The sequence below is a fragment of the Octodon degus genome, unplaced genomic scaffold (assembly GCF_000260255.1).
Source record: "Octodon degus isolate 3935 unplaced genomic scaffold, OctDeg1.0 scaffold00041, whole genome shotgun sequence".
NCBI classification, from domain to species: Eukaryota; Metazoa; Chordata; class Mammalia; order Rodentia; family Octodontidae; genus Octodon; species Octodon degus.
The window spans coordinates 11,103,320-11,126,114 of record NW_004524617.1 but is presented as its reverse complement, the minus strand read 5'-3'; the positions used below and the strand labels follow the sequence as shown (position 1 = coordinate 11,126,114).

The window sequence follows — 22,795 nt, the reverse complement described above, 5'->3', positions numbered from 1 at the left end:
CTTTTTAAATTAGATATTATTGCAGTTCTTGATTCTTGGAAGTATTTCCTGTGCAGTCTGGGTTTTGTTCATAAAGTATATATACCTTGTTTTTTAATTTATTTTTCCCATAATTTTATTGATAAACAAATAGCAATGAGACAGTTTCAAATCAAATTGGTAGGGCAATTTCAATAATTAACACATTGCATACATTCTTCCTAGTGGTTAATTGCTGTACAACATGCGGACATGATATCCTATTTACAAATGCCATTAGAACAAATCACTCTATTCATTAAGAGAATGTAGCTATATATCTATCCTAACCACTTTGAATACTCAGATACAAAATGGACATTCATCTGTATACCTTTTTTTTGTTAAGTTCTGTTATTTGAATATTATAGATACGTAAACTCAAAAAATATTCTAAGAGTCCAGTAGCCCATAATAGTATTGGGTCTTCTGCTTGACTGGCAAAGTCAGAAATTGTTGACCTGAGTCCCCTACAGCTCAACATAACAGCATGGCTTTACTTCTTATATTTCGTTTTTATACTTTTCTGCTGGATGGTTAATGATGTCTCTCGGGTAGATGGTGTTCAAAAAGAAAGGCGTTGTGAATGAAAGCAAGAGACAGGAAAAAGAATATTGTGGGACTGTCCTGCTTCGAGGTTGTATATGGTTAGATTTTTGCACTTATGTGTAAACATAAGAAGTATATAATTCTTTGCGCCTATTTTTAAAATATGTTCTAATTTTTTTAAATGTTTTTTATCATATTCTGTAGGGACTTAAAGTTCAACCTATCAATACTTGATGAAAAATGCCTGTTCCATATTATACCTAAGATGTTTGATATGCAGACAGATAGTGAGATTAAGCTTGACAGCCTAAGTTCTATGGTAATAACAATAATCTTGTCTTCTGGATGGTTAACAACCTAAGTTTGCAAACCAAAATTAGAGAAAAAGGAGGGCTCCAAGGAAAACATTTTGGCCCTAGCCTTCTAAGGTCAATTAAGACTCAGGACATATGAGAACTTGTACTCCAATATCATGTAACTCAGTAGCGTCCCAAATTTTCTGATCAAGGAGATTATGGGGCCAAAGAGGAAAGTGATCAATGATGTAGAGTGTGCCTAAGGAGAGTCACATGGAGAGAAAACATTCTCTCATGCTTTCACAGAGAGCACATTGGCCAAGCAATGGCCGTGACTCATCCACATGACTGACACTGACGAAGGTTCTACAATCTGAGGTACAGGATCTCAGGTTAAATCCTGAGGGGATTTCACTGACCTTTCAGACCCAATAGCTACAACTCTTGTTGCATAGGTCCTGCTTTACCTTGGTCTATATATACCTTTGACTTCAGAAGTTCTATCTATTTCTCTTTTAATGCTTTTAATTTTCCTGTTTTAATGTTAGGATCTTTGATCCATTTTGACCTTAGTTTAGTACATGGTGATAGACATGGGTTTATTTTTAGTCTTTGGTGTATGGAGATCCAGCTTTTTCAGGACCATTTATTAAAGAGACTATCTTTCTGCCAGTAAGCGTGTTTGACCCTTTTGTCAAAGATAAGGTTGATGAATGTCTTTGCACTCTTGTCTGCTTTTTCCTCAGGTCTATTTCTTTGCGAGTACCATGCTGATTTTATCGTAGTATCTTTGTAGTATAGCTTCATGTCAGGGATTGTAATGCCTCCTGTTTTACCTTTGTTGCCCAATAATTCCTTGCCTTTATTATTCTATAACTCTTCTGTTTCCAGATGAAATTTAGGAAAGTTTTACCTAGTTCTGTGAGGCATACTAATGTTATTTTGGCAGGGATTGCATTAAATCTGCAAAATAATTTTGGGAGTATGCCCATTTTCACTGTTTGTTTTCTTGTTCATGAGAATGGGATATTTTCTACTTAATCATCTTTTTCATAGTACTATAATTTGCAATATGTTGATTCTTCACTTCCTTTTTTCAACGATTCCTAAGTATTTCATTTTTTGTATGCTATTGTGAAGGCCTTGGTTTCCCTACTTTATCTCTCCATGAGTTTATTATTGGTGTACAGAATGTTATTTATTTTTGAGGATTGACTTTTTGTCCAGATAAGCTACTGAATTTGATAAGCCTAGGAGGGTTTTGGTAGAATTTTGGGAATTTCTATGTAGAGTATCATTTCATCTGTGAATAATGATAATTTAAGTTGTTTCTTTTCTAGTCTCACACATGTTATTTCTCTCTCCTATTTAATTTTCCATGATAGGATGTGCAGCACCTTATTGAATGGGTATGGTGATAATGGACATGTTCATCTTGTTCCTGATTTTAGAGTGAAAGCTTTCTGGTTTTGTTCATTTAGCAAGGTAGTGGTTGGTTTGACAAATAACTTTTTTTAGATTGAGAAAAAGAACACTTATTCTATTTCTCAGTATGTTTTTGTCATTAATGAATGTTGGACTTCATCAAAAGCTTTTTCTTCAGCCATTGAGAAGGTAATGTAATTTTCATCTCTAGTTCTATTGGTATGGTATACTACATTTATTGATTTGCGTGTGTGGCACTATCCCTGCATAACTGGCATAAAACACTGTTTGTCATGTTGTATAATCATCTTCATAATTTACTATATTCTGTTTGCTAGTATCTTATTGAGGACTTTTGCATCTATATTCATTACAAGGATTGACCATTAGTTTTTGTTCCTTGCTTGGGTCTTTCTCTGATTTTCAAAAAACAATAAATAAATAAATAAATAAATAAATAAACCAAATAAAATAAAATCATCTATAAAGGAAAAAATAAAGTATTTGAGGTGCACTTGCATTTATTTATTAATTTATTTATTTTTAAACTTCTTCTAGATTTCAGCAGTGAATCTATCATCCCCTGGACTTTTCTTTGTTGGCACATTTTAATTTACATTTTCAATTTCATTGAAAGTGGATCATTCCTGATTTTTAAGTATGTTATTTGTTCATTAATTTAGAAAGATAGTTTTATATAGTACACTAATATAGCTTGGAAATTGTTTTCTTTCAGGACTTGAGATACTTTACTCCAAGAGTTTCTTCATTTGAGGGTTCATATTAAGAAGTCTGCTATGATTGTAAGGGGCTTTCCTTTATAGGTGATCTGGTTCTTCTTCATTATTGCTTTTAATATTTATTTTCTGCTGAATTTCTTGGATCTTGATTATTATACATCTGGCTATAGATTTATTTTGTTTATTGGTAATTTGAGTCCTCTATGCCTTACTTATCTCTTTGTCAGATTCTTTTCCCATGCTTGGGAAGTTTCTGTTATTACTTCTGTGATTTTTTTTCTGTCATTTGTGTTAAGCCCTGATCCTTTGGTCATATAAATTATTCTTATATTACTTTTCTTTGTGTCATTGTGTAGGTGTTGAATTGTAATTGTCTGATATTTTGTTAGTTTCAAGAAATAATTCCTTTCATGATCACTGGGAACAATACTGTCTTCAATGCTTGAAAGTCTAATTTCAGGGCTGGTGAGATGGCTCAGTGGTCTAAAGCACCTACTTAGAACAAGCTTAGCAAAGCACAGGGACCACGGTTCAATCCCCCAGCACCACATGCCAGCCAGCCCTCCCCCTGGTGGGCTGAGCTGGCCACACACACACACACATACACACACACACACACACACACACACAAATAAATAAAAATAAAAAAAAGAAAGTCTAATTTCAGTTTTGTTCAAGTAATTTTTCCAGCTTCCAGTAGAATTTTAAAATTTCTAGATATTTTCAAATGTTTGAATGCATTTTACACTTTCTATTTCTTTCCTATTAAATATTCATCATTTCCATTTTTTTTCCTAGCATCATCTATTTTTAATCTATCTCTACTCTAGACTTGCTAAGTCATTTGGGAGCTGAAATCTTCTAAATCAAGGAAAGGCAACAAGGACTGTCAGTTCCACTGAGAGAAGAATGTTGCCTTCTGAGCAGGATGCACAGAAGAGCTGGACAACAGGTAAACTTCCAGAGACAAATTTTCACACTGGAAAATTCATCTTTTTTTTTTTCCTTTGGCAGTACCAGAGATTGAACTCAGGACCTTGCACTTTTCCGGCAGGCGCTTATGCCACTGAGCTGTATCCCTGGCTGGAAACTTCTAAGGGGAACATTTTCTCTAGTGCTAGAAAGCCCTCTATTTGCGTAAAACATCAGCACATTAAGAATGTCAATTTTCAGGGAACACTGGAGAGAAGTAACATGATGGATAAAATCAAGACCAAGAACAATTAACATGTTTTCTTTGCCTACTCTATTTTTGTCTTTCTATTCCTTTGTTTACTAATGCATTTATACAAAATGAGATCCATTTTGTAATAGTGAGAGAAAATGAAGTAAAGGAGAAGTTTCCATCAGGTGGCAATAGAGCAACAATGCGGCCTGGGAAGTTGAGATTGGGCTCTAGTTCTACTACCTAACAGTTGCATAAACTTGGAAAAACTAAGTTTACCAACGTGTATGTGAATTTACTAAGCTTTCCCTTGTAAGAATGCATGAAGTACATGGAGCCTATGGAGCAAGAAGAGTAGAAAAACTTTCCAACATTCAGAGACTGGCAGGATTAATATTATTTTGATCCCAGATCAAATTACCCAGAAACAGGACCTTCATTCTTTGGAGTTCAGGATAGTTCATATACTAAAGAATTTATACTATTATTATTTTGTTTTTCATGGTGCCAGGGATTGAACTCAGGACATTGAATTCGCCAAACAGGCACTTATTCTACTGAGTTATCTCCCCAGTCCCCATACTATTACTTAAAGAATAAGGAAAACAGTAAAAAAATAGTTGTCATTCCTAAGTAAAGCTGCTTATTTTTAACCATACAATTGTCCTCTCTACCTGGTTGGAACTCAGACTCCTGGCATTATTGTCAATGTACAATTCTTTTATTTTCCAAACCACAAACAAAACATCTATGCTATATGTAATATTTAATCTCCACAAAATACATCAATGAAAGTCTGGCGAATTACATGCAAAGTAACAATATGAAAATGCAGTTTGAATGAAGTGGCATCTAACTCACTTTCAATAGAAATGAGCCAAAGTATAGCATGTGCAGTGCTCTGAGTCATACCCCAGTTTTGGTTGATAAAACATGCTCTGGTAGTGGCTTCTGCAAAGGCACCTGAAGTGGTTGATACCCTCATTTCTCAAATTCTCTGCAGAAAATATGCACAGAACCCCTGGTTTGCCCAATGTATTGAGCAGAATTGAAAACAGAGTACAAGACATCTTGCATTCCTCTTCAGGTATAAATTTACCTCTCCTTTATCCACCATCCTGAGGGTACTTTCCAGAAGCTTTTCACAATATACTGAATGGTCCTTCACTCCACCACTCCTGTCCAAATCTAGATGCTAAAGACATCATCCTCATTTGATGGTATTTGAAGGTGTGTCTTTCTGGAAGTCATGTCTTCTATTTATGAAACTGAGTTCCCGTATTGTGATATTTGTCCCTGTGACAGAAGAACCAAGATCTCTCATTCTTTGGGTTTGTCTGTCTCCATCTCTCTGTCTCAGTCTTCCTTCCCTTTACACACACTTTGTCCTCTCCATCCCATTTTCTCCTCCCTACTCCTATTCCTCCTTCCCAGCCTCTCTGCTCCTCTTTCCTCTTCTACTCGCCCCTTCTCACTTCCCTTCTCCCTCATTATCTCCATCTTTCATCCCTTTCCCTTCTATTTCCTACTCTTCCTCTCTCCCTGTCACAATCCTCCACATTCATTTGAGAAAACAAAAAGATGGAAAGTGTACCACTGGTTTTGAACAACTTACTGATTATATGTGCTTCTCTGCAGCCACCACTAAAATCATATGCTGAAGCCCTGACCTCCAATGTAACAGCATGTGAAGGAGAGCCTTGGGGCCAAAAGAGATGTAGATGAATTTGACAGAGTGGGTCTCTGTGTTGTGATTTATAGCTTACTTACAAGTCCCAAAGGGTAGTCTAATGAACTGCTGCTCACATTGCACCTCTGGTCTCAAAATTCCAAAAACAGAACCTAGGACTTCTGCACTTTAGCACCCAGCAACTACTATACATCCTATCAAAAATGGTATGCTAGGTTAATGGATGCTGAAAAAAGCTCAAGATATATAAAAGATAATAAAACTTTTATTTTTACCCCCTAGAACAAGAAAAAACACGTATAAAACATTGTTATTAAAAACAACAGAAACTAAAATCATTAAGAGAATTCACATGTTTATCATGTCTCCAATTTATCCACCACTGTCTTATGCTGCACGCAGTAGGGTTCTTCAACTTAAACATGTTTAAGAAAAAATAACCTACAATAGTATTCTATTTTCTAAACAGGAAATGAGACAAATGAAGCTGCCTTTTAAGCTACCAGCCTACAGTGTTCTTTCATAGTAGACAACGCATTTACAGGGCTTCACATAATAATCCTGAGCCACAGAACAGGACAACACAGCATTAACTGAGTACTTCCAATATTAGCTTTCCACAAAGATAAACAAAAATTATATCCCACCAAAAACTTGTGATTTTCAAAGTCCCAAATTCTTCCTTAGGAAATTTTCAACTCAGTGTTCACAAAGATAACCTCATCAAATCATTACTTTTAAATTACATGAAAGTCCTAAAGTAAGTTCAACAAATTTCTTATAATATTGCAAAACTGAGAATTACAACTTCTAGAAGCAGAGACTGGGTCTTCATCATATGACTACAAGTGCATTACCTAAAAATTTGCCAAAGAGCATATATTGAATAAATATTTGCTAAATTACAGTCAAGGACCATGAAGGCTAACTGATAAAGAGTTAAGTGTAACTTACAGAAAATCACCATGAAACATTGCAAAGCATTCAATTTCCACAAACTGAAGCAGTGAGGAAAGAAACAAGTGAACTTAGTATAAGCTTTTTTGTTACACTGAATCATCCCCTACTGTGGGGTTTTGTAACATTTGCAAGAAACCTCTGTGTTGTAAATCCTATTTAGATAACTGGATGAACACCAGGCTCAGTCATCTTCAGGCTTGGGAGGAGGAGCACTACTTGTAACCTGGACAACAGCAGTAGGACTAGTAGAGATAGAATAGGCAGCAAGTGCAGCTTGGAGTTTTTCTATGTCCTCTTTTAAAGAATCTTCATAAAGACATTCAAAGTCTGTAGGAGAAATCTTTTTCATCCTGGACAAAAACTTTAGGATTCTCTCTTGGCTGATCTCGGCATAAGCTTGGGGTCCCCACAGGAACTTATAGCATGGAGGATCACTAGCAAGCACCTGGCGGTACTCCAGGTACTTCAGCCTCACGAAATCTTGGGTGAGGAGCTTCTTAGTATCTCCAAACAGGACATGTTTCTTGCCGGGGTACACCTGCAACTTTTTCAGGAATTTCCAGATATCTTCCTCAGAAGCACAATGGTTCTTCATGAAGATCACAGAGAGGACTTTCATCAGGAGACCAGTTTTAGGATAGCCCCTGCCAGGACGAACCCTCCCATTGTTGGGGAGGTTGAGCTTGCTGATAAGATTATAAGAGTGACGGCTGGACTCCACTTCTCTCACTTCAACTGCGAAGATCACTTCCAGGTGATCACAGGCACACTTGAAAATATCAGAAAATTGAAATCTGTGCCTAGGGTGCAGCGCACGCACCATTTCTTCCCTGGTAACAAGCTTCTTCAAATGAAATTTTTGGAGTATGAGCCACTCTACCACCTCAGATGGACACTGAGGTTCACTCAGTGAACACTCAGTGCAGAGACTGAACTCAGAAATGCTCTCCTCATACTCATAATCAGAAAAATGTAAAGAACTGACCACAGAGCTATCATCAGAAAGGGCACTAGCAGATGGTGATCCTGTCTGAGGTGACAGGGGTGGGCTCCAGTAAGCAGCGCCAGCTGGATCTTGGGAGAAGGAAGGCTCCTTTACCTCTTCTTTTTCTTCTCCTATTGCTGCTGCTGCTGCGGCGGCAGCGGCAGTGGCGGAGGCGGCGGCGGCGGCGGCGGCTGCTGCTGCTGCTGCTGCTCCTTGTTCCACTTCTTTTTCTGCAGCTGCTAACTCTGCAGTTGATGACACTTCTTCCTGTGCACCTTCACCATGCTGTCTGTCACCTCTGGTCTGCTGACGTTTCTTAGGAGCATGGCGACGTTTGCTCTTGTGACCACGAGGCATGATTACTCTGCTTAGGCCCAAGAGGGACAAGTATACAGAGGATGGCTTGTGCTGCAGGCACCTGGAGGAGGCAAAGGAGACTGTGAGCATCTCAGCAGAGAGATCTCTCCTAGGCTCTCTGTGGGTCGCTGAAAAAGTAGTGCTCTAGGAACTAAAGTTTTCTGACTGTACTAAGTCTGTTCTTGAGGAAGACACAGTGAGTTGTCAACCACATCATGCTGTCCCTTTCTATGGGGTACTGGAGTGGTGACAAGGACCAGGTATTGGAGTGTTGTGTTTTGTGTTGTTGGGTCCTCTTACTTTTCCATCATACCACTAATTTTAAAGTGTTTCCGTACATTGTACTTTTGCTATTCTGCAGTTGACCTATAAATCCCTGAAGGGAAAATTCTGTATCCCAGGGCCCATAGGTGTAAGTGGAAGACATTCTTTGGCAATTACCATGTCATGTGCTGTACACTGTGAGCTACAAAGAATTCCCCTCTCTCTCTCATGGGATTCTATAGTATGCAATTCTACTTCAAAAATTCTCTTGATTTACAGAGGCTGCCTGCTACTTTTTCTCCTGAATGGTAGCTGAAACATCATGCCAAATATGCTTGTTGCATTGCAGATTTGCTATGAAGCACGGCCAAACAGGAAGTGTGTGACACCTGTTTCTTGAACTAGGACTGCTGACTGTATGCAGCAGGCTGCAATTCTGTGATACCCAATTAGTCAAGGCTTTGCCTTTAATCTCTCATTGGACCTCTGAAGCCTTGCTTTACCTGGGAGCTTTGTGGTGTTGCTATCTTTTTTAACACTCTCCAGGAGGACATGACATCACCTCACCTCCTTCTATTCTCCCAATGTGAAGAACAACTGATGATTTTGTAGCACCTGCTTGCTAGTTGCCTCAGATCTCATAGTACCCACTTTACTTTCTAGGAATACCTAGAAATGCTCCTACTGTGCACCTTAGGCCTTCCCTCTTAGACAAAGTCCTCATCACTCCTAACATCAAGTCTTAGTCCAAAGCATGGAGGAAATCAGTGTTAGTCACAACTCTATCCCAGATTGCTATCCAAGCTTGGATTACTCCACACAGTGTCCTTACTGTGACTCCCAAATACCTGGAAAGTGCCTCATGGTGACTGCCAGCTAATGCCACCCCCCAGCCAGAGACACTCACATCCACAATACTCCCTTTACAGAACAGTCTAATAGTCTCAATGAAGATAAGACGGGGGCAGCAGTGCCTACTCTGTCTGTGGGATGCGAGATCCCTGAGCCTAGCCTGGGTGATCTCCTGTTGAGTCTCGGCACACAAGTGTGCTCCCCAGGCTTCCCTGAGCCCTCACCGTAAAGCCAGCCCTGGGTTCAGCCTCTGCTTAGTGCAGCACACGAGCCCCCACTGTCGTCCCGATGGCCATCCATTTTGAGCACACGCCCTGGCACGCAAAGAGTTGCCATGGCAACCGGGCCTAGTTTCCAAGTTCATGGTGAGTTTCTTTATCCAGTCCCACACTGCCAAAACCAGTGTTGCGCCCCCCTCTGCCATCCTAAGCCCTCAATTGTCAAAAACCAGTCTACCTCAGCCAGTGTGCACTTCAACGCTGCTCCCCCACACACCGCCCTCAGTCCCCATTCATCCTGAGAACAGAGACAAGGCTTTACTGGGCAGGAGCTGGCATCCTCTTCTGAAGCGTGGTCTTCTCCCTGCTCTCTTCTCGCTCTCGGTACCCTAGAACGTAGGACTGGAGCAGCGGTGCCCACTCTGTGGCATCGGAGACCCCTGAGCCCAGCCCTGGCGACCTCCTGTTGAGTCCCTGCGTACATGAGCATCTCCCCAGGCTGCCCTGAGCCCCAACCCCACCACCTCGCATTCCAGGTCTGCTCAGTGCAGCACAGGACCCGCGGCTCTCACCCAATGGCTGTCCATTTTGAGCACTCGCCCAACATCAAATTGGTCTCTGGTGCCATCCGCGCCACTTTGCCACCAAATTCGGGGTGGGCTTCTTTGTCCTCTCCTGCACTATCACAGCCACCGCTCTGCCCCTTACCATCCTAGACCTCGGGGGTGAACAAGCAGCCTACCCCACCCAACCTGCGTGCTTCGGCAATGCACCCCACCAGCACCACCACCCCGAGAACGCAGACGAGGCCTTGCGGGCCGGCGTCGACCGCCCTCTGAAGCGGGGTTTTATCCTCTCTGGAGAGGGCCTTACCGGAGCCCAGCAAAGCCTGGTTCCCCTGCTGAATCTCGCAGATACGGCCGTGGTCTGCACGGCCCCTTGTGCTGAGGTTCGTGAGAATTAAGCTCTACCAACTCGGCTGTTGAAGGACCCAAGGGGCACGCAGCAGGGCAACTGCTGTGCCACACACTCTGGCCAGTGCTGCTGCTCGGCTCTCTCCTGGAAACTGGACAAATCCGGCTTCCAACTGTCTGCCCTACCCTCAGCCCCGCCTCCTCGTGGGCGTGTCCACAGTTCAGGGTCATCCTTCTTTAAATTTAATATTGCTTTGAAAAGTAAAAACAAAGCAAGAACAAAAATCAGAAACAAAGAAACAGGGCAAAATATAACAACATATATGTTACAGATTTTCAAACCAAAAGTAGGTGATCAACAATGGTTGATAAATTATCTATTTTATCCTCAAATCTGTTGATCAGATTAACAGATATAGTTATGTAAGGTTGGACATATGGTTGGATATTACCACTTGCTTTTAAGAAACCTTAAATTTTTGTTCTTTTCTTTTTTTAACTTTTTTAAAATTTATTTTACAGAGTATAGTAATAATTGATATGATATGAGAAACTTTAGCAGACCAAGATGACAAGTATTCAAGCATGGTTTTTGTGTTACACATTGCTGTCCTCTATGTAGATACTTCAAATATCAGCATACAGAGTTAGTCAAGATGAAAATTTTACCCTTTAACACTATTTTCAAAAAAAAGAACAATGGAAATTCTTACAACAATCACCTCATCCATACTGTATATATACTTGCATACTTTTCCCCTACCTTTTTCTTATCTTTTCTCCTTTCTCTGCTCTTCCTTGTTTAACACTTAAGTTGCTTTTCTTTCTGCTATACTATATCAGTTTTACTGTTCAGGTTTTACTTCTTATTTTGGTTCTTACACTAGGGAGACAATATGATATTTACACATGTGGATCTGATTCATATCACTTGTGAGTATATCCTCTAGTTGCATCAACTTACCTATGAAGGGTTTGAGTTTGTCTTTTTTAAACAGCTGAGTAATTCTCCATTGTATAAAAATACCACATATTTTTTTATCCATTCCTCTGGTGATGGGCATTTCGATTGATTCCACGATTTGGCTATGACAAATTGTGCTGCTATGTACATGGATGCACATATGTCATTGTGCTATGATGTTTTCAGTTCTTCTGGGAAAATTCCCAGAAGAGGATAGCTAGATTGAATGGGATTTGCAGTCCTAGGTTTTGGAGGAGCTGCCTCACTGATTTCCACAGTGATTATACTAGTCGACATTCCCAACAACAGTGTAGAAGGGTTCCTTTTTCCGTGCCTGTAGCCCCTCCAGCATTTATTAATAGTTGATTTCTTTATGATAGCCATTCTGTCTGGGGTGAGATGATATCTCAATGTTGTTTTAGTTTGCATTTCTTGAAGGGCCAGTGATGTTTTCATGTATCTATTTGTCTCTTGTATTTCTTCCTGTGAGAAGTATGTATTCATGTCAGAAGTTCATTTTCATATTAGGTCTTTAAATTTGGGGCCCTAATGTTTTTTTAGTTCTTTATATATTCCAGATAGAAGACCTTTGTCTGAGTGATTATTAAGATTTTTTCCAAATTTGTAGGTTGTCTTTTCATTCTATTGGTTACTTCTTTTGACATGCAGAAACTTCTCAATAAGAGGAGGACCCAGTTGTTGATTCTTTGAAGTATTTCCCATGCAGCTTGATTTTTGTTCATGAACTACTGGCCTACCTCTATATCTTCAAGATTTCCACTTAATTTCTCTTCCAGGAGATTTGTTGTTTCTGGCTTGATGTTTAGATCTTTAATCAATTTTTACTTTAGCCCTCCCTGTGGGCATGTCCACAGTTTATGGACCTCCTTGAGGGTGTGTCATACCTGCTAGCCAGGGTGGGCTTGGACCTCTGCCAGGGAAAGGTAGGCTCTGCCTTAACCCTGGGTTACTGTATTGGGTTATTGCCATTAGTATTTTTCCAAGTCCTCATCCTGACACTTTTCCCATTGAGGAAACAATTCCTTGAACATGCTGCATCCCTGAAAATATTTGAGCATTGCTCATCTTCAGATAGCGGGAGAGTAGCTCTTTATTTCTGCTTTGAGTTTATAGGGGAAAGTTGTGCATTTTGAATAGGGGCATTTGTCAGATGAAAGCAGTAACATTGTTTTCTTTATCATTAGCCTTGATGTTTAAGCTAATTCTGTCTATAAGATTTAGTTCCAGGCTGGCCAAATAGTTCAGCGGATTAAAGCACCTGCTTAGGCAGACAAAGGAGTGGGAGATTTTATCCCTTCCCTGCCGTGCTGGTCCCGCTCCGGGGGTGCTCTGAGATGGTGATGATGGCACGTGCCTGTATTCCTAGCTCTTTGGAGGCTGAAACCAGGGGGTTCACTACAAGTCCGATCTATGGAGTGAGACCCTGTAGACCCTTAATAAAATACAAAAGAAAAAAAAAAGATTTAGTCTCTAGTGCAAAGTTTCTGCTGTGGATAATTTGGGGACAGCATAATCTTTTAAAAAGAACTGTAATGTTTATTGTACTATGTCTTGTATTCTGAATAATTACTGTGAGGAAAACAATGTGTAATGTATTAATTATTGTAATTGTGCTACTAACCTATTTTTAAACTTGCCTCACTGCAATTTTTATCTTTTGTTTTCTTTAAAATAATAAAGTACTATTACAAAAAAAAAAGAACTGAGAGATCTTATGTACATGGTCATATTGTTAACATGTATTATTTCCTTCTTTTTGTACACATACTTCATATATTGTTATGATTTGTCTTATCATAATATAATACTTTGGCAAAAATCCTTTTTTATAAATATATGGAGGAAAATTATATATACACATTTTTATATGTTAACTTATTCTATATAGTGTATTTATTCATATATATTTACATATATTGTAGTAGTATTATACTGAGTAAATATACTCAATGTCAACATCAAGTTAGAACAGTATATATAACTGAAGTATATAAATATAATTTTATATATTACTACATTTATATTGACATATATAAGTGTATTAGAGTAGCAAGTGGTAAAAGAAGTTTGAACTGTGGGATGTTGCAAACTATTGATGAATTCTCTTTGTGAAACTATTCTAGCTCTAGCATTTACAACCTTGAGTATATGAGAATATTACCAGCTCTTTCTCAGTCAGTTGTACTTGATCATCTTGGATCACCTAATTTTGGAAGCCTGGAGTGCCTGTCCAAGATAACAGAACTGCTGTCTTTATAGGAAACTAGAAAAGTAGTTTTTCTTCTTTCACCCTATGAGGGCACAACGAGAAAGAATGTGTTTCCAGTGGAAATTCTAACAGGAGCACAGTCTCCTGGCTTTCTTGATCTTGAATTTCTCATCCCTGGAATGACAGGGAATAAATGGCCTTTGCTTAGTCACTCAATCTATGGAACTCTGTTCTAGAAGTGGGAACTATGTCAAACTAACTTTGTAGGCTCACATAAAATAGATACATATTTATTTATTAAAGGGAACTTGTCTTCATGACCTGCAAATACTCCATGTTTAATGAATGCTATTTATATCACTGTTAAGAGAGATAAGTAATTCCACTCCTCTCTGTAAGTATATCTTTTTCTAATTTAAAAACAAGAAAAACAATAAAACATAATTTTAAAACAAGACAATAGGAAAGTAACAATATCTAATACATTATGCATTATTAATCTTCAGAATAGTTACTCAGGGTATAAGATACAGATATGAGGTACTTTGCAAACAACATTAGAGCAAAACTTTTCAATGAACCAAAAGAACCTAGCTGTGTAAGCGTCATTATATATATATATATATATATATATATATATTTGCTTTTCCCTTCCTTTCCCCTTTCTCTTGTCACCCCTTCTTCTTTCTTCTTTCTTTCTTTCTTTCTTTCTTTCTTTCTTTCTTTCTTTCTTTCTTTCTTTTGACTTTTTGAGACAGGGTCTCACTATGCAGTAAAGTCTGGCCTTGAGCTCACTTTATATCCAAGGCTGATCTCAAACTGGATATGATACTCCTGCCTCAGCCTACTGAGTGCTGGGATTACAGGCATGTGCCACCATGCCTGGCAACGTCTCCTGTCTTTTGAACAGCTTCTTCCCAACACAATATCTATTTAACATTTTTGGCCCCGTTTTCTTGTTCAGCTTCTCACAGGTCTGATTTATTTCACTTATGACTATGGAAAATTTTGTAGGTATATTTTTCATGTAGAATATGACAATGAAAATGAAATACTTTCAAGTACACAGATGTAGCCAAGAGTCTACTTCAGCAAGCAAATTAATATTTCCCCATCAGAGCATCTGATATTTAACTTAGATTTTGAGTGCTGATTCCTCTGGATTTAGGTCAGAGCTACTAGAATTTCATCAAGGCCCAACTCTTTAGTGCCCCTAGTAGCTCTTCCATTCAAACTACCTCTATTTTTATTGATTTCCTTCCTAAAATATCTAGGCTTCCCTTAAAATTTGGCAAATTATACCTGACAGTCTAGTTAGATTGTTCAATTAATGAAATAGGTGCTTGCTATTCCAATTCAAGGCTAAATATGACAATAATTGGTCTTTGTGCATCACACCTCAAGCCATTTCCATGTTTTTGTTCCAGAAATTCCAGGAGACAATATATAGAATAACTTAATCCTGTACTGTTTTGTACTGTACTGACATCAGGGCTAAATTGCTTCTGATTATTGCCTATTAACGCTGAATTATATCTCTTTTCCACAGAAGTTCTCATGCTGAATTCCCACCACCATTGCATCAGAATGTGCCTGTATTTGGAGGTAATGCCTCTTGCTTGGAACCATATGGCAATGTATAACTCTATAGGGATTTAGGCCCAGCATATAATCCACGTCTTTCGTTTAACAGTCTTTTTAAATTTAATTTTATTTTATTGAGAAGCAAATAGCAATGAGACAGTTTCAAACTTATTAATAGGACAGTTTCAATAATTAATACATTGTAGACTGTTATCTTCTTAGTGGTTATCCATAATATAAGAAGCAGACAAGATATCCTGTCTAAACACTATTAGTACAAATCTTTCTTCTCATTGAATTAAATAAAAATAGCTGTAAATATATCCTAACTATTCTGTAAGTCTTATTGACTTGAGAAAGTCTAAGATCTTTCCCTGCAAATAAATCATATTCAGTCCTATCAGGTACAATTTAGGTATATATGTAACATATGTAAGTTCCTCAGTGCATTGGTAGACAGAGATTGGGCTTCTGATAAATGGTAATGGTGATTATTAAAATCATTTCTAAAAAAATCATTTCTATAGAAAATGATAATAATTTGAAATATAATTGTATTTTTAAGAAATTATAAAGTATATAAGAACAAATGACATAGAAATCCACATTTATAAAACATTGCTGAATATGTAAATCTTGTATTGCCATTTTAGTATTGCTGTTATTTATTTTGGGTGTGAAGTAGCTGTTATCCATCTCTAGGGTACTCACATGGTCTGTTTCAATGACCCACAACTTTCCTCTTGTGTGTATTTTCATTTAGCTTATCCAATTTTTTATTATTATTTTTATTAACAAATATTGAGCCCTCTCTTAGAGTTTGACAAAGTATACCTTAATTAGCACTAAGAAAATGTAAATGCAATGGAGCAAAATCTGATTCTCCAGGCTTTGATAAGAACGACTCTTTAGTCTTCTGGGAGTTTCATCACATGGGACTCTCATGAATATTTCTCAGAAGCTCCCTGGACATAATGCACAAATTGTGCAAGGTGTTCACTGTACAGGAAAAACTTCAACTCCCTCTGTTCTGGCCCCTGGTAAAGACATTTTTTTTCTGTTACATTCACAATTACAAATAAAATGCTGAGATCTCTATACCAATCCAGGCATAATCTCTCAAATCTGATGTGTACCATGGGAGAGCCTGACCTTAGCTCACCAGTCCCACAGTCTCACCCAGCCCAGCATGGTCTTCAGCAAAATTATGTCTCACTGAGGGAATTCTAAATTCCTGGTGCTCCAAACTGCCCCAGTCAGTTCATTTCTTTAGGCTTTCACCTGATCTCTCCTTTTCATTACCTTGCTTGTCCCTTCTCTTAGGTAGCATCTCCTCATTCTCATTATATAATAGTTGCTGCTAGAGTCTATACTCAGATGGACAATGGCTGGGTCCTCTTTATTAACATGGGTAGTACTATTTGGAGTCTTCCAGAGAACAAATTGTCAGTTAATGCTTCATGGAAAACCAAATGAAAAGATAGTAAAAACATTGAAGAAGTTTTATTAACTAAACTTTAAGTACTCTTTTGTTTCAGTAAATTAGTGAAATCAAACTTTTTTTTTTGTATTTTATGGAAGGGTCTACAGGGTTTTCAGGATCTCACTACTAGATTGGATTCACAGTGATCTGCCTGTTTACAGCCTCCTAAGAGCTGGGATTATGCCACCATGCCCAGACTCAATTGATATTTTAGCTCACCCCAGGAGCGGGGCTGGCATGGCAGACCTGGGGATTGAACTCCCGGTCCCTGTGCCTGCCTGCACGCAATTTAATATGCTGAACTATTTGGCAGGCTAAATCAAACTAATTTAATTTAGTGTTATAAGCAAAGGGCAAAGTGAATTGACCCAGGAAAAAGTTAATCACAGTAATTTTGCTTCATCATTTGGTGATGCCATCAACTATTGTCTAATGAAGTATGTACTGCATTTTCTTTTCTTTTCATTTCTTTTCTTTTCTTTTTTTTTTTTTTGTGGTACTGGGGTTTAACTCAGGACCTTGTACTTGCCAGGCAAGTACTTATTCTACTGAGCCATCTCTCTGGGCCTGCATTTTTAAGAAAAAATATTTTTCTATTCCTTATTTATTTCTGTTGTATTAAAAGGAAAGTACTAAATGTTATTTCATACATTTAAAAATAACAATACTCACTGTCCAAAACTAAATAAAAATAATACAGAATATTATAAATAAACATTAGTCAATAATTCCTTATGTTAAAATTTTCTTCATTACAGTTAAAAAATTAAGTGTTCAATTTTAAAAAGAGCAATAAAATTTTATTCTTAAAAGTATGAAATGTGTATCATAAAACAAAGATTTCTTTTAAGTATATCTAAAAAGATAATCATACTATACTTACTCATGTCTAATAAAACTTCATGCACTTGGTTACCTACAGCCCCTACTTATCAGTAGTTTAAGCCCACATCTCACAAAACTTTTTATGTTATAGGGTGAGGATGGTGAGAGGATAGAGAGAAGGGACAAGAGAAAAATATAGCAAACTGAGTCCATGTGGAGCCCTCTGTGCTAATGAGAAAGAAAGAAGAATGAGGAAAAAAAGTCAATATAGTTCTCCAAGAGTTATCATGAGTTTACTTATATAATTGGGAAGTTGATTAACAGATGTAACTTCTCAACCTAATAGTTGATTCATTTGACTTGCCTTGGATACTGTGTTCCTGATGCTAGAGTAACTACATCACATGATTTACCTCAGGTGCTATGTTCTTGAGACTAGCCATGCTTTGGCTCATGAACATGATTGATCTTCAGTTTCAGCTGCTCCCCATATCTAACTTTTTTCTGTTTATACTTGTTTGCAATGGTTTGCAGTGGGTAGTTCCTTGAGGCTGGAGATGTATTTAGGGTAATCTGTAGGAAAGCTTCTCCCTTTCAAATCCTTTCCATTCTAGATGAACTTGGTCTATTTAGAAGAAAATTTTCCAATATAACAACATTAAATCCTTGCATAGTCCAATTTAATCCTCTATGTCACCTTATACTGTAACAGTGATCAGTCACTAGTGTAGTTGTAAATTGTTTTATACCTCTTGTACTCATACTTTTCTCCAATATGTTCAAGACCAAATTAAGATGAGATCTGTTTTAATTATTTTCATTTGTCAGGGTCAATTGAGTTTCCTCGGGATTTATCACTGAACTATGTATAGCATACGTAGTTCTTCAGTGTCAGCCTTCTACATGAGTCATGGTTAGTACTTGACTAATATTGATTTCTGTGAAAACTTAGGAGGCACTTACTTTTAGTGACTCTCCCTAGACACACTGTACACCAAAGATATTATCCTCTGTGGTACTACAATCTCCTTGATCAGGAGTTTGTATAATTCATCAGAGTTGCAGGATTTCACTTAAAAGGTTCCCTCTTGTCCTGGGTCCTAATTGACATATGAGGGCTAGGCTGAAAATTTTGTCTGTCCTCTTAGACTGTCTTTCTAGTTTTTGTTCTCCATAGCAACGTTGTTGAACATCCAGAAAAAAAAGGTTAATGACATTTTGTAATGAAGGCAATGAACTTAATATAACTATTTCTCTGAATATCAATCACCTTGAAACATAAAATATAACTATTTTTTTCTTTCTTTTATTTTTTAAAGTATTTTACATATTTGATACAGGGTCTCACTATGCAGCTCATACTCATAGTGATCTTCCTGTTTTCAACCTCCCCCATGCTAGGATTACAGGAGTACACCACCACACCTGGTCTCGGTGGCCAGCTCAGCACGTGGGGGTGTGGCTGGCATGGCATGTGGTGCCAAGAATTGAACACTTGTCCCTTCACTTGCCTAAACAGGTGCTTAGTCCACTGAGCTTTTTTCATTGGCTTAGAACCATTATTTTTTACCAATCATGGATGTTAGTTGGTTCTCAGTAGAATGCCAAAAGGAAATAGTTCTAGACAGAAAATTTTAAATCATAATATTGTACATAGTATTTCACATAAAACTGTGCCATGACAATCATGATGACATTTTGTGACATGCTTTAATTTCCATTTTGAAATAGTATATACATCTTTAATCAGTGTTCTCTATCTAGTACATAAGAAGCATTTACCTAACTCATAGGCTTTATTTATTTATTTATTTATTTATTTATTTATTTATTTATTCTGTGGTACCAGGGATAGAACTTAGCACCCTGCATTTGCCAGGCAAGCGCTTATTCTACTGTGCTATCTCCCTGGCCCTCTCATTGGCTGTAAAGAGACTTCATGGCAGAAATTTATGACACTGTATGAACGATAATGTTTTAGCATCTGTTAGGATAGTAGCATGTGTATAATATATATCTCCTAAGTTTTGTTACTATTACTGAAAGATGATCTTATGTTCATTTGACATGAGCCTCCTCTTAAAATAGTTTGTGAGCACAAAAGAAAGGCAAATGTTGAATCAGAAATAAAAGGTCTATTACCATAAACAATCACTGTTTTATGTTTTGGAAGACTTGTACATTTGGAAGCTTAAAAACGTTTAATGACAACCAAGTGACATAGTCAAATGAACACTTTTGTTTTGGAAGTTTAGCTTGTACCAAAGAATGTATAATTAGAAAATTTTATTGTTTTATTATTAGAAAACTTAATCTTTTTCTATTTTTTTATTTATTTTTCATATCAGACCATGGTGATTTTATTAGGGCAAGAAAATTTCACTTCCAAGCATGAACATGAGGTGTCTGTGTCATGCTACACGGGACTATCCTGGGGTCTGGTCACAATATGCCACCATAATGAGGGCAAATCTCTTTTGTGGCAGGAGGCAGAGCTTCTGTCCTGGGATCATCAAGTTTGCTCCTGCAGCTGCTTAACCTCTTGACTCCCACTTTCCATCTGCAGTTTCTTCCACTGCTATCTCTTATCAAAGTATGGCCTTCTCAGAAAGGGACAATAACCTAAGCACCATTCTGGGAAATTGTAGTACTCATATCTCTCGTATGAGGTCCCCCAAGATGAGTAGGGAAAGATATACGGCTGTGGGTGCTGACACTGCAATAATTCTTTTTTACACCTCCCTCAGAAGCTGGGTGACCTTCATCACATCCTTTTTATTCCTATGTTCTTGAAACCTGGCTCTCATCAAACAAGCAAAGTATCAGTATTTGTACTTGTATACACGCCATGACTTGAGGTGATGCAACGCCGGCTTATACAACTATAACACCTTCTGCTGGTGGGTCAGGTAGGTCATCGGTGCCGAGAAAGCCATAGCAGCTCCTTCACCTTCAAGGGCACCCTCTTTTTCTATTTTAAAGGCAAAATAGCAAAGACAAAATAGGAAAGTAAACACACAAAACCCCTAAAACAATAAAATGGTACAAAATTTCAAAACAAGATGATAGGAAATTAACAGTGGTTATCATATTATATATTGCTATCTTTGAAATAATTGCTCATATTACCAGATATAGAAATATTAGATTGATCAAACAATTAGACATTAACTGTTCTTTTCAACAAACCAATGGAAATTAGTAGTACAATATGAGAAGTCATATATATATATATATATGAGTTTATAAATGTATATATTGTTTTTCCTTATTTATTCTTTATTTTTCCTTTCCTTCATTTCAGTTTTTCTTTCCTTTTATGCAATTTCTTTCCCTCTCACAATATACTATTATACTTTTCAGATTTTACTTGTACTTTCACAATCTTACATTAAGAAGACAACACAATATTTATACATGGAGGTCTGTTTATTTCACGTATGTGCGTGCTCTCTAGTTTCAGTTATTTACCTATGAAAGGCTTGAGTTTATCTTTCTTTACAACTGAGTAATGCTCCATCGTATAAATGTAGCTAGGTGTGGTAGTACATGCCGGTAATACTAGCATTCAGGACGTTGAGGTTGGAGGATTGGTGCAAGCTAGAGCCCTGGGCTACAAAGTGAGCTCAAGGCTAGCCTAAACTGTATAACAAGACCCTGTCCTCAAAAGACAAACAAAAACCCCACTATATTGCTTTTATCCAATCCACATTTGATGGGCATTTGCGTTGTTTCCAAGACTTATCTATTAGAAATTGTACTGCTCTAAACATAGATGCACATACATCGCTGTGGTATGGTTTCAGTTCTACAAACATAACCAGAAGGGGAATAGCTGGGTTGAATGGAACATTTAATCCTAGTTTTCTTAGTAACTTCATACTGATTTCTACAGTAGTTGTACCAGTCTATACTCCCACCAACAATAGAGGAAGGTTCCTTTTCCTCCACAGACCTGCCAGCATTTGTTATTGCTTGATTTCTTGATGACAACCATTCTTTCAGGGCTGAAAGGGAATCTCAGTGTTGCTTTAACTTGTATTTCTCAAATGACTAAACGATGTTGAACATTTTTGCATATATTTATTTGCTGTTGTATTTCTTTTTTTATTTGCTGTTTGTATTTCTTTTTTTTTTTTCGTTTTTCTCCATAATCTTATTGAGAAACAAATAGGAATGAGACAGATTCAAACCGAATTGGTAGGACAGTTTTAATAATTAACACATTGGATACATTCTTCCTAGTGGTTAATTGCTCTACAACATGCGGACATGATATCCTATCTACAAACACCATTAGAACAAATCCCTTTATTCATTAAGAGAATGTAACTATATATCTATCCTAACCACTTTGAATACAAAGATACAAAATGGACATTCATCTGTATCCCCTTTTTTTGTTAAGTTCTGTTATTTGAACACTATAGGTGGGTAAATTCAGCAAAATATTCTAAAAGAGTCCAGTAGCTCATAATAGTATTCGGTCTTCCAATTGACTGGCAATGTCAGAAATTGTTGACCTGAGTCCCCTACAGCTCAACATAACAGCATGACTTTACTTCTTATATTTCGTTTTTATACTTTTCTGCTGGATGGATAAGACCAAGGTAAAACAGGACCTGTGCAACAAGAGTTGTAGCTATTGGGTCGGATAAGGTCAGTGAAATCCCCTCAGGATTTCTTCTGAGATCCTGTACCTCAGATTTTAGAAAGGTCTGCTCTCTAGAATTTATAAAGAACTAAAAAACATTAGGGCCCCAAAATTTAAAGACCCAGTCCAGAAATGGGCATCTGAGATGAACACACACTTCTCAGAGGATGAAATTAAAGAAGTGAATAAATATATAAAAGAATGCTCCACATCACTGGCCATACACGAAATGCAAATTAAAACAACACTGAGACATCATCTCACCCCAGAAAGAATGGCTGTCATAAAGAAATTAACCAACAACAAATGTTGGAGAGGCTGTGGGGAAAAAGGAACCCTTCTCCACTGCTGGTGGGAATGTAGACTTTGCAACCATTATGGAAATCATTGTGGAGACTCCTTAGAAAAGTTGGTCTGGAAATCCCCTTTAAACCAGCTATTCCTCTACTGGGAATTTGTCCAGAGGATCTGAAAACATCATATCATAGGGATATATGTGTGCCTATGTTTATAGCAGCACCATTTGTGATAGCCAAAACGTGGAAACAACCAAGATGCCCATCACCTGTGGAATGGTTGAAAAAGATGTGGTATTTTTACACAATGGAGTATTATTCAGCTA

General features: G+C 37.6%; 1 protein-coding gene and 1 pseudogene across 1 annotated transcript; both read right to left on the bottom strand.

Moving 5' to 3' along the window:
- Positions 1 to 7,024: 7,024 nt before the first annotated feature.
- On the bottom strand, positions 7,025 to 8,185 carry LOC101568001 (melanoma-associated antigen B5-like). Its single transcript, XM_004631426.1, has 2 exons — positions 8,051 to 8,185; positions 7,025 to 7,873 (listed from the first exon to the last, which is right to left on the bottom strand). The coding sequence occupies exons 1-2, from the start codon at positions 8,183 to 8,185 to the stop codon at positions 7,025 to 7,027; spliced, it is 984 nt and encodes a 327-aa protein (XP_004631483.1).
- An 11,750-nt stretch (positions 8,186 to 19,935) lies between these two features.
- LOC101563385 lies at positions 19,936 to 20,455 on the bottom strand (annotated as a pseudogene).
- Positions 20,456 to 22,795: the final 2,340 nt, after the last annotated feature.